Here is a 15,995-nt window from a genome sequence, read left to right as displayed (position 1 = left end):
GTTGTAAAAGTAGTGGTTATACTACTGTTGTTATTTTCATAACTGTTTTGTTTCAGTTTTATAGGTACAATAATAAATGTAATAAAAATGTAGTCTGTAGTCCTGGAGGAGAAATGACTGATGGTTTTTTTTTTGGAAAAGGGGAACTTAAGGGAAAAATTATTTTAATCATGACAGAACATTCTAAATACTTAAGAAGGATGTTTGTTATGTAGGGAAAGAGCTCAGGGATCTAAAAATGATATCAGGCTGAAAATAAGTCTTTAAAATTAGGGTCTTCATTATGATAAATGTAATGTAAATTCCCCTGTGCTCTCATCGTCCCAGTTCGGTGCCACAAGCCAAGCTCTGTGTAACAGTGCTGTTGACCAACAGTGTTAGGCCACTGGTGGTAGTTCAGTGGTGATAGGCCAGTGGTGATAGCTCAGTGGTGATAGACCAACGGCGATAGCTCAGTGGTGATAGGCCAACGGCGATAGCTCAGTGGTGATAGGCCAACGGCGATAGCTCAGTGGTGATAGGCCAACGGCGATAGCTCAGTGGTGATAGGCCAACGGCGATAGCTCAGTGGTGATAGGCCAACGGAGATAGCTCAGTGGTGATAGGCCAACGGTGATAGCTCAGTGGTGATAGGCCAACGGTGATAGCTCAGTGGTGATAGGCCAACGGTGATAGCTCAGTGGTGATAGGCCAACGGTGATAGCTCAGTGGTGGGGCCTGCAGAGGGGTCTGTCACGCAGATGAGTGTCCTGCTCAAAGTTCAGGCGGGCGTGACCATGGCGTGACAGGCAAAGTGAAAAATAACTGCATCTCCTAATTGCTTGTCTTAGATTGTCTTTTTCTGCTCTCTTATCCTCCATGGAGGAGCGACTGTTGGTATTGGTAGTTATCTTGGATCTCCTAAGGCAGGGGTGCCCAATACGTCGATCGCAATCTACTGGTCGATTGCAAAGGTAGTCTGGGTAGATCATATGGCATAAAACATAGAGGATGGATGACGCGTTCAACCGCGCCAGCTGCTGCAAGCTACCGAGTCCCCTAGTTAACCTCCAATTTATTTCTACTAAACTTAAGAAAGGGTATAAAAATGAATGGGGGAGCTGGACCAAGTAAGAAGCCAAAAACCTGTCACTTCCATACGGAATGGGAGGAGGACTTTTTTTCACCATGTCATATTCGAAGTACGTTTGCCTTATCTGACAGTCTACCGTTGCTATTCCGAAGAAGGGAAATGTGGAGCGGCATTTTCAGACTGTTCATAAAAACTACGACATTAACTTCCCCCCGAAAAGCAAGCTGAGAAATAGAAAGGTGAAGGAACTAAAATCCCAGTTCAATTCAAATATATATACTTTATGTATCCCAAAAGGAAATTAATAATAAGAATAATAATAATAATTATTATTATTATTATTATTATTATTATAAATGATAATAATAATAATAATTATTATTATTATACATAATAATAAAGAATAATCCATAGTTTTATACATAAATATAAATATATTTATATTATACAATACATTTTCTATATACACTCACTAAAGGATTATTAGGAACACCATACTAATACGGTGTTTGACCCCCTTTCGCCTTCAGAACTGCCTTAATTCTACGTGCCATTGATTCAACAAGGTGCTGAAAGCATTCTTTAGAAATGTTGGCCCATATTGATAGGATAGCATCTTGCAGTTGATGGAGATTTGTGGGATGCACATCCAGGGCACGAAGCTCCCGTTCCACCACATCCCAAAGATGCTCTATTGGGTTGAGATCTGGTGACTGTGGAGGCCATTTTAGTACAGTGAACTCATTGTCATGTTCAAGAAACCAATTTGAAATGATTCGAGCTTTGTGACATGGTGCATTATCCTGCTGGAAGTAGCCATCAGAGGATGGGTACATGGTGGTCATAAAGGGATGGACATGGTCAGAAACAATGCTCAGTTAGGCCGTGGCATTTAAACGATGCCTAATTGGCACTAAGGGGCCTAAAGTGTGCCAAGAAAACATCCCCCACACCATTACACCACCACCACCAGCCTGCACAGTGGTAACAAGGCATGATGGATCCATGTTCTCATTCTGTTTACGCCAAATTCTGACTCTACCATTTGAATGTCTCAACAGAAATCGAGACTCATCAGACCAGGCAACATTTTTCCAGTCTTCAACTGTCCAATTTTGGTGAGCTTGTGCAAATTGTAGCCTCTTTTTCCTATTTGTAGTGGAGATGAGTGGTACCTGGTGGGGTCTTCTGCTGTTGTAGCCCATCCGCCTCAAGGTTGTGCGTGTTGTGGCTTCACAAATGCTTTGCTGCATACCTCGGTTGTAACGAGTGGTTATTTCAGTCAACGTTGCTCTTCTATCAGCTTGAATCAGTCGGCCCATTCTCCTCTGACCTCTAGCATCAACAAGGCATTTTCTCCCACAGGACATATGGTGTTCCTAATAATCCTTTAGGTGAGTGTATTTTAGCATTTTGTAATATTCTATATACATTTATCAAATATATGAGATCCTTGAATTGCTTTGGGTCTGTTGAATCTAAAAAACAAAATGGCAGCAATGATATTTAACTGGCAAATGTATTTCTTTTTTTTTTAAGTAAAAGTTTTGATATAAACTATGATGTATTTAACTAAAACCTTTGAATCAGCTTTTGATTCCATGGCCATGGTGGTAAGATAAGTGGGGTGAATAGTAATAATAAAGCAACAGCTTCACCTTAATGAAGGGTAGGCTCCGTGTTCAGTGCATTATGGGAAATGCTGTCCTTTTTTTGTAACATGTTGCTATGCAGCAGCTACCATTTCACCAGCATTCCTAATTCCGGGGTTTTCATTATGTTTTTGGGGGTGCAATGCTCCCCCAACGAAAGCGCCCATTCAGAGCATCTGCCACTCAAGTGAGCGTGTTTGGATTTATGAACGCTGTTATTCCTCCCTGCAGGTCAAGCAGCTCTCCTGGTAACAATCTCTATGTGTGATAATTATGTTCCTTGTTAAATTAAAGAAAACATTACCAATTTTTTTTCTGTTGATGGTTTCAGGCAGAAGGATATGATAATTAGACTTACAGATCTAACAGAAGAAGACAAGATTTTAAATACATACAGGTGATAATTGGGGATTTGCAGCACTCTAACAAAAACGCTGTGGTGTGGGATGATGATGAGGTAAGATGGCAGAGTTAGCAGCACATCCCTGCAAATGAAGGTCAGGTTAGCTTCTGCTCTGTCCTGTGCCTATTAGATCCATATATACACTGCCTGTCCAAAAAAAAAGTCGCCATTTGAATTTATATCAGCAAATACTTAAAAGCCAATGACTAGATCATTATTACAATCCTGCAACGTTATGCAGCAATAAAGTGAAGTCAGCTGAGTACCTGAATCTACTGAATGGCCAGGTTACACCTCCATCCATCATAAATGGATTTTTTCTTCCCTGTTGGCATGGGCATATTCCAGGACAAGAATGCCAAGATTCAATGGGTTTGAACTGTCAAAGAGTGGTTCAGGAAGCATGAGGAATCATTTTCACGCATGACTTGGTCACCACAGAGTTGCGACCTTGACCTCATTGAAGGTCTTTGGGATGTGATGAAGGAGGCTTTATGGAGGTTCAACTCATTTGTCAATACAGGATCTTGGTGAGAAATGAATGCAAATCTGGATGAAAATAAAGGATGAGATGTTGCAGAAGCTTGTGGAAACAATGTCATGACAAATGTGCACCATAATCAAAGCTAAAGGAGGCCCCACGAAAAATTAAAATAGCAACTTTTTTTTTGCACGGGCAGTGTGTATTTGCATGGGCAGTGTGTATTTGCACGGGCAGTGTGTATTTGCATGGGCAGTGTGTATTTGCATGTATATTTCTCTCAAGCTAAGCAGAGATACAATACCAGTCAAAAGTCTTTGTACACCACAGGTTTTTACCACTTTTATGTTTATTTCATAACTGCAGATTTTTTATTCCTGTTAAGCACTGGAAAGTTGGGTGAACAATTATAAATGAAAATTTAAGTCAAATAAAACGTTTCCTTTATAACATGGAAGGAGTATGTAACAGTGCATGTCTGACATTCTATTAACTGGTTGTGTGGTGATGGCAGAGTCAAATTCTAGGCTGTCCTTTAACTTTAAATGCACTATTTAACTTTCATCCCATGAAACGGAGCAGTATTTAATATCCCTTTTACAATGAATGCCTCCAATTTTTCTGCTGTTATAACTGTTAGAGGAGCTTACTTTGAATCAAAGGTATGACATTTTCTTGCTAATAGAGGTACTCAAATAGTGAACATATTGTACATTTATTTGTTAAACAATATTGAATATATTTTTACTAAATGTTAAGTGAGTGACATGCAAATGTAGAAAATCTCAGTGTGTGCAAACATTTTTGACTGGTAGTGTATGTTCACACAGTACATTTTTTAATACACAATTTACAACTGAGTGACTTTAGATGGGGCGGGGTGTGGCTGTGCAGGTTTGCACTTTGTGCCCACAGCTGGAAGGTTGCTGGTTTGAATCCTCTGGTTGGCAGAGTGATGTCACCATGAGGCCCTTGAGCGAGGCCCTTCAGCACAGCTGCTTCATTCTCTATTGCTTTGAATGAAAGCATCTGCTAAATAAATAATTTTAGTGCAGCATATGGCTGTTTTACCAAAGTGTGTTTTATGGAAAACAGTTTGATCAAGTTTGTGGTTCAGGTCAATGGCTGTGGAGGAGAGCGGAGAGCAGGTAGCATGCGGGTGCCTCATTTATAAGGTGAGACTCATTTGTAGGGCTTATTTTTAATTTGAAAGTGACCTTTTCTCACGAAAAAGCTTTGCTGCATTTTAGGCAGAAAGAAAAGATTTTTTTTTTTTAATTTAGAAGGATCACAATTCACACCTTTAAACACAGTCTTCTGTTATATCTTTGGATAGTCTGTTTGGAACCAGTATCAGTGCCACATTATTCAATTACATTCATCCTGGTATCCAGGTGGGAATTTGAAAATAAATGCACATATTTTCTGTGACCAGCTCTGAGCAGAGCTGGGGCAGGCAAGAAATATGAAAATAAAGAGGACAAGAGTTATTATTTTAATATGCATTTGCTTCAGCACACAATGCTGTTCTCTGAGTCACATACAGGAGTTCTTTTATTCTTTTTTAAGCTAGACATTTTTACAGAAGATGTCAAGATGCTCAGGATTGGCAAATCACACAATGGATCAAAAGTGTGACCCTGACTGGTGTGTGGAACCGTGATCGCTGGGTCGCCTGTGGACGGCTTTCCTCCGCTGCGGTGTCAGCCTGCCTGGAGCGGCTGGGCTTCAGCTCATGCTGATCATAATGCCTGTTAATGACTCTGGCTTTGGGTCAGCTGAAGGTCACCAATGGCTGATGTTAGGCTCCGCACTGGACTTCACAGATGCAGAACAGTGGTGTTCAGTAGCACGCTTCTGCTGAACGTCAGCATTGAAGTTAGTCTGTCAGTTAAAGTAATTAACATGCCTTCAGTATATTTAGGACCCATACAACTGGGTCATTGAGAGGCAAGAAAATAGATGGTAGTTTTCCAGTTTCTTAGGAAATATGGCTGTATTTTTAGTACCACCTCCTTACAGTATGTCTCCAAACTGGCCCTGAAGCAGCATGACAGTCTTGAAATTTCAGAATATGCCTTGCATTTGCAAAACAATTAGATGGTTTAATTTCAGTCAAAAACATCAGAACCCTTTAAATGAGACACATTTAATAACGCATATAGATCTCAAACTGCTTATCATTCAACTTGTTTAATGCTGGAAATCACACATTCCCACTTCATTGACTTAAATACCTTTATATTTATGCAAAATTGTGAAATTGGTGTTCTCATCAACTGGATTTTTTGATAAGGATATATTTGATGTTAACTGTGTATGTCAGCTGGCTTATATGTACATAGTGTGCCTAACAGTACAGTGCCAAGGCGTGCAAATGACAGTGAGATGCAGTGATTCCTTCCAACCTGTAGGTGTCGGGCAGTGTGCTAGCAGGAAACTTTAGGCACTGGCTAAAGGGAGTCATGAAGCAGTGATAATAATTGGCAAGGAACCTGTTTGTTGGGTACTGATCATAGATATAATCATAGCCAAATTTCTGTCACTTAAATACCATATTTAACACTGTTGAAAATTAATGGATGCATAGGTAACTCCATGTTTTTGGACTGTTGGAGGGAAACCAGAGCACCCAGAGGAAAACCCACGACAACATGAGAAATACATGCAAACTCCACACACATGGAACGCAGGTGGAAACTCGAACCCAGGTCCCAGAGGTATGAGACAACAGTGCTAACCATTGCATCACCATACCTTGAATGGTATATATATATTCAATATATGCATTTATGGTTAGCTAGACATTCTACAATAGAAACAATAAACAACACATTAAAAACTGACAGATCTCAATGCAAGTAGAATAGTTTATTTGTTAATCAGTGTCTGGACCATTTGCTAACATTATGCAGAGTATTTGTTAATGTAGGTTTCCACGTTACCTTTTAGTTCACGATTCGTCTGTTCCAAACAAATCTTTTCCCTCATGCCAACAGCATGGAAGGAAGTCATGGGACCACCCTACCAGCAGCTAGCAGGAGAGTGGAACTGTTTAAGTGCACAAATAGATTAAAATCATTACTTCCTGGCCCCTTATGTCTATGCTGATGCTGAAATTTCCAGGGTAACAAGTCTTTCATACTTTGCTAGTATTCACCACATGGCATGCTCATTCACATTATCTGTGTTGATTAAAAAAAAAAGTTATTCAGTTTTAAAAATGCTGCATTTAGCTTAGCCGTCTCATTTTATTTGAGGCTCCTGCCGTAACGTGCCTCATGTTAGACTACCACCTGCTGGTGAATCTATGAACTACACATTACTACATCTGGCGTATACAGTGAAAGAAGTTAGAAACAAGGTTGAAAGAAAAAAATGTCAGGATTCTTATCTTTATTGTGCATTGATTTAGTGAAGTAGAAAAGAGGGCAAAGTACTAAAACAGTGGATTTTAAAGTAAAAATGAGAAGCATTGTAACATCTGTACAGAGGGCTGGCTGTGTATTTATGCTTCTACACGTGATTCTGCTCCTATGAAAGTCGTTCTGAGATATGTCCAATAAAACAGAAAAAAATACATGATAATTTTTACAAAACATGTTTAAAAAACTCACTGTACAATATAAAAGGTGAATAAAAGTCCAAGCAGGGGCTGAGAGGAAGCCTTACACTGAAAGCGGGGACGCGGGGACGCTACTTGGTGCGCGGTACGAAGCGCATGCTGAGGCTGTCGTCGTGCTCCTCCTCCACGGGCTGCTGGGAGATGTTGTTGGTCTGCCGGATGCTGCTGAGCGTGCAGCCTGTACGCGGACACACCGTGTATCGCGCCAGCAGCGTCCCCAGGATGGCCTTCATCATCACCATGGCAATGTGCTTCCCCACACAGGAGCGCGGCCCTGAGCCGAAGGGTTGGAAGAAGCGCTTGGGCACCTGGGGGGTGACGCGGGTGCAATGCTTTAGGGCCAGGTGTGGTAAAGACAGAACAGCTCAGGCAGTCAGTTTAATGCCTTTATCCATGTCCATTATATTCATGGCGACTGGGGTTCCATTCGCCTCTCTGCTGTATTTGAGTCCCGTGTCATAGCGGACTCCTCCACCCCAAAGACATGCAGTTAGGCTTTCTGGCATCTCTAAAATACCCATAGAAAGTTAGCCTGTATGTGCTGTGGAAGCCTGAGTTTACCCCTGCCCTGTGCTGCCTGGGATAGGCTCCAGACCAGCCCCCCTACCGGGACCCTAACCAAGTGGTTGGAAGATGAACAAATGGAATAATGAGTGATACACTTTAAAACCTTGTTCCAAAGTCTTATAATTATACTGCTTTACTGTGGAACAGTAATAAGGTTCTATACTGTTTTCTGGATTTTTGTGGGAGTCCTGTGGATGCCACTTACAGTTTTCTCAAAGTTTTCCAAGCTGAATTCATTTGGTTTGGGGAAGAACTCCGTCTTGTGCATGCGGCCGACGTTGAGGACGATGTTGGTTCCCTTGGCCACCTTGTAGCCCTCGATGATGTCGTCTGTCAGAGCTCTGCGCATCGTGAAGTCCACGACGGGATGGAAGCGCAGCGATTCGTTGATGCAGCTCTCCAGCACTGTCAACCTTTGCAGGTCCGCATTCTCCAAGGCCTTTTCTCCTGTTGATTAACGACAAGAGGGATCACACTCGAAACACTGAGGAGCTGCACCGTCTCTGGGTGGGTTTTCCATTTTGGCTCAGAGGAATGTGGCTCATGAGGTCAGGTTACCCAGAAAAGCTCAGGTTAGTCAGTCTGTAATGAGGACTGTAAGGTCAGTGAGGTCAGGAAACCTGTCTTACATTACCTCACTGCTAAAGTAACCAATGAGAAATGGATTAAACTAGTTAATAACTCAGCAATGTTCCTGCCCACCCTGAGTACTGAAGCCCCATTTCTCCCAAACCATCTGACAGCATATTTGACTGTTGTCATGTAAACATTAATGTTACTCTGACGGGCGTGTTGAATGAAGACTCTTACCCACGACTTTATCTACCTCCTCCAGCACCTTCTGCTCCTCGGCAGGGTTCTGCTTCAGCAGCATTAACATGAAGAACAGGCTGATTGACAAGGTGTCAGGGGCTGCAATGACCATCTCCAGGATACACTGTCTGACGTCGTCCGCCGACAGCTCGCCGTGACCCTGTGCCGGACGCACGGCGCCACATTAGCTCGGGCTGCATCGTACAGCGGACGCCCGAGCCGGGGGACACCAACTGACCTGTGCAAATATCAAGTCAGCCGCGAAATCCAGTTCGTCCAGTTTCTCTGCCTGGAGGAGAGCCGTGCGCTTCTTCTCGATGAGGATCTCCATGGCATCCTGGAGCTCCTGTCTGTGATTAAAAGAAAAGCAAAATTCAGTTACACAAGACGAGAAAAATTCATTGGAAACAGACCTCATCATCATCCCGCGCTAGAGCGTTTTTGGGAGAGTGTTGCACCACTAAATTAAACAGGAATTACAGCACTTGCCGAAATGAAAAATGAGAACATTGGGCAACTTACGCTGAGTTCTTATATTTTTTATAGATCCACTCAAACTTGAAGAAAATGGCAGGCTTAATCAGCACAGTCTGCCAGGTGTCAAAGTATTTCTGAATCTTCAACAGCAGCTCCTTTCCTGAGAGCAAAGGAAGCACAAAGCAGAACTTCCTGGTTGGATCCAGCATAGATGTGAGCAACATCTGCAGTCCGAGCAGCATCGCCAACTTCAATCAGCTGGCTGGCGTGAGATTTTCAATTTGAGACAAGTCTGCACACATATGCACATGCATTTATACGTATGTAACAGTTTTATTACCTTGTAAATAGTTCATAGGGTTTGCAAACTACCCCAACGCTTTTGATGTAGCCAACTTTAGATTTATAGTGGAATAATATACATTTGCTGGAAGATTTCTTGCACGAGCGTGAGAGTCTGAAAGCGTGAGTGTTACGCCAGATCAAGGGTGTAACTTTTGTTTGAACATTTAGGGGGAGGCTTGTTTCAGCCGGTTTCGATTATTGGGGGGGGGGGGGTTACAACCCCAACCCCCTGTAATTTATGCCCATGGCCAGATGCATGAGAGTTGGCAACCCTGCAGTCGATACAATACGGGAATGATTACACTGGCAATGGGGTTCAGAAAATCTGGATTATTACCTCAGTTTGACCCTGGGTCAGCCCTTCAGTAGATATTAATAACTAGGAATTGCATAGCAACAATATTTCTTAAATCCTAATGTACAAATGTGTGGGTTGTTTACACAATGCTGCAGTAGTTAAATGTAGAACTTAATAGATAAGGACAAGCGACTGACGTACCACTGAAGCGTAAATGTCAGAAAATTAATTTAATCAGAGTTCTGTCAAATTTTTTTACAGTTTCATCCTATGGAATCCTGAAGGATGAATTCGCAACAGGTAAAGTTTTCTGTAAATATACCGCATAATTAACGGGTGGATATCAATTTGCTCACCGTCGAGCGGAACCCTCAGGAAGAGGTTGTTGGAGATGTCCACCACGATGCAGCGCAGCAGGTGCAGAGTGTCCACCTGACCCTGCGCATCGGTGAAATCCTGCAGCTGGTCCAGATGCCTGTTTGTAGCCGCGACACAGATGTCCGTGGTTTGCTGCAGTCCGGGACCTGTCAAGGCTGTTACACGGAGACCGCGTTTAACAGTGGCTACCGAAGAATGGGGGTGTGAATTAAGTAGAACGTATAAAAAGGAAGTTCAGGTTCTCTTCATCCTCGTCCTCCTAGTTACTTTGTAACACTACTTATTTAAGGAAAAATGGAAAAGTACCTTTGGCAAAGTATGCACGACATTTTTTCCAGTGAGTAACGTTGCAGTTAAAGATGATGCCTCTTTCGTCCATGCCAATACACTGCAGACCCTGTTTACTGGCGAATCTGGAGGTGTACTGGGCGCTCCTCAAAACCTGATACACAGCCGAGGACCTGCGCAAATAAATGCGCACCTACATTAACCTTACCCGTCCTATCTATTCGCAATATTCATCTGCCGCGACTTGCCGTAATATATTGATTTCACGTAGAATTAAATGCAAGACAAATTTGACTTCAGTTACTGAGTATTTAGTAGATTGTTCCATATTTGCTTGTTAACATTTTTTTTCGGTTTTGTGATTTCCCCGATTCATGGTAATTCTTCGCATTTGTATTAAGTTGCAATATTTAATTAGGCTACATGAGATGCAGGTGGAAAAAATGTATATGTACTTGCCTGCTTATAATAAGCGTCTCTTCGCCGTTTATCCAGACCCTAACAATATCTCCATACTTTTCGTTGTAGTAGTTGCAAGCGGTGCCTATTCCAGTCCAAATGAACCTGCAATAGGTAAGAAGGGGGCCGATCCCCATGCAGAAGGAAGGACCTACAGAGACGCCGGGACGAAATGCGGGTCAGTCTAGTTAGTGCATCATCTTTTTCGGACCTCAGAAACATTTATCTGCGGTGCCTAATGTAGGTCATAGCCTAAATGACTGCAGATTTCAGATTAGGATTTTCACCTTCTCGACGGGAACTTGAAATTGAAGGATTTAAAAGAAATATATGAAGAGCAGAAATGCGAAGCGGTGAAACAATTTTGAGAAGTGGAAGCACTTTGTAATAAAATGTCTTCCCATTTATGAAAGCATACAAAGAGAGATACACCTGTGTAAACGTGATTTTAGCGGTTCTGCGTGACAGAAAATAACCAAATATTAATACTGCAATAAGAAAATAGCAAATAAAATGCAGATGAATGGGTGCGTGAAACTATTGCACTTCTGTCGTCCAGCAATGAGCTTGAACAGTTGTGATCCGTATCACTCGCCTGGCACAGAGGATTTGTGTGCACGATTCCGAGCGGCAAGCAGCAGGCACAGCAGGACTAGCAGCGTGGCGGTGGCTCCGGTCATGACCTCCGCAGTTGCGTGAGTAGCGTTGCGTGGAAGCGGGACCAGAAGCTCCATCGTCGCCTCTCTCAGGTGTATCTGATTCAAAGGTCCAACATGCGGCGAGGGCACATTCGCTACCATACTGACAGTGTATGTCGCGTCTTCCGATTTAGCCGTGTCACCTGTCCGGTTCGCTAGCATCGCAGTCTTATATCCAGCCAAGTTTGGTTAATAGACGGGTCAGGGTAATTCAAAAGTCAAAACAAAAAGCGGAGTTTTAAACAAACCCGAAGTAACCTTGATTTATGAAGAACCTTCCAACAAACGCTGTCCTTGAAAATACTACAGTAAAATAAAGTTAGGACATATTGTGACATGTGTAACCAAAACACGCTTGCATTAAAAGTTTTTCAGTTTGACCCCTGACTTGGCGCGTCTTCATCTGTCAAACGGCGCTTTTAATTTATTCTTCAAAGAATGTGAAAGTCAATTTTCCGCGCGTTTATCTGGAAGATACAACACTTGGCCCCTGTATTCGGTTATAAATAACCACCATACCACATTCGGTTCAGATGTTGTCCTTCTCCACATCTGGGACTCCAACTTAAACCTACTCGGTTAGAAGCCTGAGTATGTTTAATGCATGCCTCATTTATGTGCTCAGCTGTAACAATATAGGCTACTAAAGAAGGTTATAAAATTTAACCAGCACCCTGAAATATATATTTTGAAAAACAAGTTACAGAAATGAGGCACATTTTATGATCTCTGTAAAACATTGTTGCAAAACAATGATGATCAAGTTAAGGTGTTTTTCATGACCCAGTTTTGGATAATCAGCTGGAGGATGGATGGATGTATTTATGGAAGTTAAGGTTCTTACCCTGTAGTTGTCTGCTGTCACTCAGAGCTGGGGGCTACCAAGAACTAAAAAACAAATCTGCCTTCTGAATATTTAAGTCTTGGTCTTCAATGTGAGACATCAGGGCTGTTCCCCCTTGTGAATCGGCATTCTTCTAGTTCTGGATTACACAAAAAAAAAAAAAAACAACTGCTGTAAGATGTTAATTTAGCGGTTGCTAGGAAACACCTACAGTTTAGGTTTCAAGTACCATCAAATGTCCTAATCTTTTTTCATCATGGCCTCCCCAGGCAAGACAATGGGACAATAATGCAGGACTCCTTCTGTGGGAGGGGCAGTCTAACAAGCAAACACCCCCAGAATAAAGCGCTACCCTGCCAGCCGACTTGTACCCAGCCAAATCTTCGGGAGCGTAAAAGCAGTGCTTCCTTCGTTTTTTTTTTTGGGGGGGGGGTACCTCCCCATTATGTTTGCTGGCTGAACAGGGCTCTGTGAAGCGTACAATACGCCTGGGTCAGTTTGACCCAAGTAATCATGAATGGCGTCTTCTTAAGAATAAAGAACCAGACCATACTGCCACACAGCAGCTGCAGCCAACAGCATAAAACACATAAAAGTGTTGTGTTGGATGTATCCCTCTGCTGACCTGCCTCTCTATCTCCTGGGGGAGCGAGGGGTGTGTGTTGCGTAAATTACATTTAAACTTGTGGAAGAATTGCACAAACACAGCGCCCCCTATTTGCCAAGTCGGCAAAGATCCAGTCCACCAGTGAGAGACCCAGTAGTGGGTGGCCTCTATGGGTCATGGCTCCCCCCAAATCACACTGGCCGGGTGCTAATAGGGCTGCCACAGTGACGATGCTCTAGATTTTATAATGATGATCAAAAGAGGGAGAAGGAGATAAAAGTGTCACAGTTGAGGCCAGAGTGTCAATCACTGTTATCAGGGCAAAGGAGACCCAGCTAACAAAAGGACACAAATATCATTAACTTAAGTATATAAATTAATGTTTTATAGTTTCAGTACTGAAGACTTTAATTACATCAGCCGCATTTCTCGCTTGGTCTCCACTGCATGGTTACAAGTTTATGTTTTATATTAAGTGTTCCTTTCAAAAATAGAGGAAATGAGGAAACCTCGAGTTTAATGTTCAGGGTTAATTTTCAAACCTTCTGACTCACTTTGACTTGCTTTCATTCCCCCAGCAAGAAACAGTTGTTGAGTGAACATAAGTGGAATTCATTGAGAAACTTCATTCTGAATGATTCTTTAACAAAAGGCACATTTTAAAGCAGTGCTGTGAAATGTGAATCGTCGCGCTCACATAAGTCGCCTGGTGGACAGCACGAGCTTGTTTATCCCTCATACATTTCACCACATTAATATAGCCGTCATACTGTAACATTATTCTTATTGGTTTCATGTATTAAAACTGTCTGCCACAGAAGTCTTTTGTCTGACCATAAGACCTTTGTTTTATTTTATCAGAGTAAAAGAACTTGCAAATTCACTCGACGCCCACACGCCCGGGGAAGGAATCCAGAGGGCTCAAGCGGGCATCCGTGCGCAAACCGTGACCCTGATAACGGCTGGTGTGGCCCAGACGTCGTGTGTATGAACGAGCAGTAAGACATGCACCCATCACGGGCCTTGAGTGCTCTATCCTGTCTAGCTGTCATGTTTGCCGTCAGCTAATGTGCATTAATGTAGCCTCTTTTGGGTTGTCTGGCTAACCATATTGATAATGACACTGAGTCTCTGTAGCAATAGCAGCCTGCCATTCAAAGGACCATGTTCAGCGTCATGCACCTGTAGCAAGTAACTAGTTACATAAGGGTAACAGATGCTCAAAAGAAAAACACTAAGCCAATTCCACTATTTAAAGCAATCTATGTTTAGCTGTGCTATACAGAGCATCGTTTGTATCTGTGTTGTGCTTAATTTGTAAACGCTATAGATGTAGCGGTGCTGTAGTTACATTTGACTTTTACATACCATTGTGCTGCTGTGTTGTACTGCAGCTAGCATGACGGAGATGACCTAACTTGCGTTGGATAATTTGGAAATAAGCAGCTTCTGTTTCTTTTAGTTTTTACGTTTATTGTTTTTACTATGTGAAATCGTTCACTTAATTAAATGTGATGCATGTCGAGAGTTACTCTTTTCTGCCAGTTAATCTGAATGTTCCTGTCATTACATGAAGATGATACAGGAAGTGTAAAGAAGGGATGAAGAATCCATGTGTTTTGGATATAATGGCGCTCCATTCACTGCAGGGACGACCATCTCTAGCGTCACTGAACGATTCTATGCTGTGACAAATCATCATTCTGTATTTCATTTAGTGTTTCTTTACTTCCGTCATGCTGGAAAATTAGTTGCATAACAGTAACTGTACAAAAACAGACGGAGCAGCACACAATGATCCAATTCACACAGCTTTGTAGGCACAATGCAAAGAAGGCAATGAATTAAAGATTTGTTTTGTTCTGGAACTTTTTTTTTTTGATCCCAAACATTCTGTAATGGAACTGGAACGGGCCTCCCATCTTGTCCTTCCCCTAGAACCACAAAATTGTTATGCTTGTGAAGACCCTTTCATCTGAAAATCACACAACTCAGCACCGCAAGGGTTAGGCATTACGCTGTCACGTACAGAACAGCTGCTATTGCCGTACTCGTTCAGTTTTTTAAGTCATCAATTCAACTTGCATTTATATTGTTATTCTTTGTTCCGACAACACTTTTCTGAAGGGAACCTTTCACCAGGGGAACCCCTAGTGCTCCTTTATGTTAAGAACATAAGAACTATACAAACGAGAGGAGGCCATTCGGCCCATCGAGCTCGCTTGGGGAGAACTTAACTAATAGCTCAGAGTTGTTAAAATCTTATCTAGCTCTGTTCTACCTAACGTGTCCCTTTCGTTTGATTTGCATTGGGAACCTTTAGTGGCTTTAACTACCAGGCTTTGCCTTAGGCGATGTGGGCATTTCGGTTCAGAAGTTTAATTCAGAAACAATCATTGTTGACGGAAGCCATTACATTATCAAGTACAGTCCCCGAGTCTAACATGGTATTTATTTATTTTGGCTGACACTTTTATTCAAAGCAACATCAAATCAAGAGAGCAGGGCCAGCCAGTCCTTGGAGTAATCGGGTTACGGTTCAGTGATGGGACCATTCTGGCTTCTATGGGATTTGAACCAGCAACCTTTTGATCCCTGGCATAGAGGCCTTCCCCACAGAGGCCCATGTTTCTCCCTGTGAAAGAGAGTGATTGAGTACCACATCATATGACCTGGCCACCTGACATAAACACCGTAGGAATGGTTTTGGCCAGAAGGCGAAGGAAAAGCGGCCAATGATAGCTCAGCATATATGTGGGACCTTCTTCAGGAGGGCTGGAAAAGCATCCCAGGAGGCCACCTCACGAAACTGGCGTAGAGGAGACAGTACGGTCAGCCAGTGATTGGGGTTAAGGGCCTTGCTCAAGGCCCCAATGCTGGGATCATTCTGCCGACCATGGGATTTGAACCAGCAACCTTCCCAACCTACAGAGCTGCCCCCCCAACAAATTATTACTTTTTTTTGTTTAAGACTTTTTTAGTCAGTGA

At 42.4% G+C, this 15,995-nt stretch overlaps 1 protein-coding gene across 3 annotated transcripts; it reads right to left on the bottom strand.

Annotated features, from left to right (window-relative positions):
• Window positions 1-6,460: 6,460 nt before the first annotated feature.
• Window positions 6,461-12,711, bottom strand: LOC111846707 (aromatase). Of its 3 annotated transcripts, none has more exons than XM_023817179.2 (10): window positions 12,630-12,711; window positions 11,454-12,539; window positions 10,859-11,009; window positions 10,418-10,572; window positions 10,090-10,266; window positions 9,136-9,250; window positions 8,852-8,963; window positions 8,611-8,773; window positions 8,006-8,247; window positions 6,461-7,541 (listed from the first exon to the last, which is right to left on the bottom strand). In XM_023817179.2, exons 2-10 carry the CDS (start codon window positions 11,716-11,718, stop codon window positions 7,305-7,307), a joined length of 1,617 nt encoding a protein of 538 aa, XP_023672947.2. In that variant the 5' UTR covers window positions 11,719-12,539; window positions 12,630-12,711; the 3' UTR covers window positions 6,461-7,304. The 3 variants fall into 3 exon arrangements, with proteins under 3 accessions (XP_023672947.2, XP_023672948.2, XP_023672946.2); XM_023817180.2 differs by having other exon boundaries at window positions 11,454-11,613; window positions 12,401-12,664; XM_023817178.2 differs by having other exon boundaries at window positions 11,454-12,664.
• Window positions 12,712-15,995: the final 3,284 nt, after the last annotated feature.

This window comes from Paramormyrops kingsleyae, chromosome 13 (genome assembly GCF_048594095.1).
Source record: "Paramormyrops kingsleyae isolate MSU_618 chromosome 13, PKINGS_0.4, whole genome shotgun sequence".
Taxonomy (NCBI): Eukaryota; Metazoa; Chordata; class Actinopteri; order Osteoglossiformes; family Mormyridae; genus Paramormyrops; species Paramormyrops kingsleyae.
The sequence above is the reverse complement of the archived record's forward strand: the minus strand, read 5'-3'. Positions and strand labels throughout refer to the sequence as shown.

Coding starts and splice junctions, on each gene's coding strand:
- LOC111846707 (XM_023817179.2), bottom strand. CDS start 11,718: ATGCTAGCGAACCGGACAGGTGACACGGCTAAATCGGAAGACGCGACA. Junction 10,573..10,858: donor GAGACGCTTATTATAAGCAG/GCAAGTACATAT, acceptor TTATTTGCGCAG/GTCCTCGGCTGTGTATCAGG. Junction 10,267..10,417: donor TCGTGCATACTTTGCCAAAG/GTACTTTTCCAT, acceptor TCCGTGTAACAG/CCTTGACAGGTCCCGGACTG.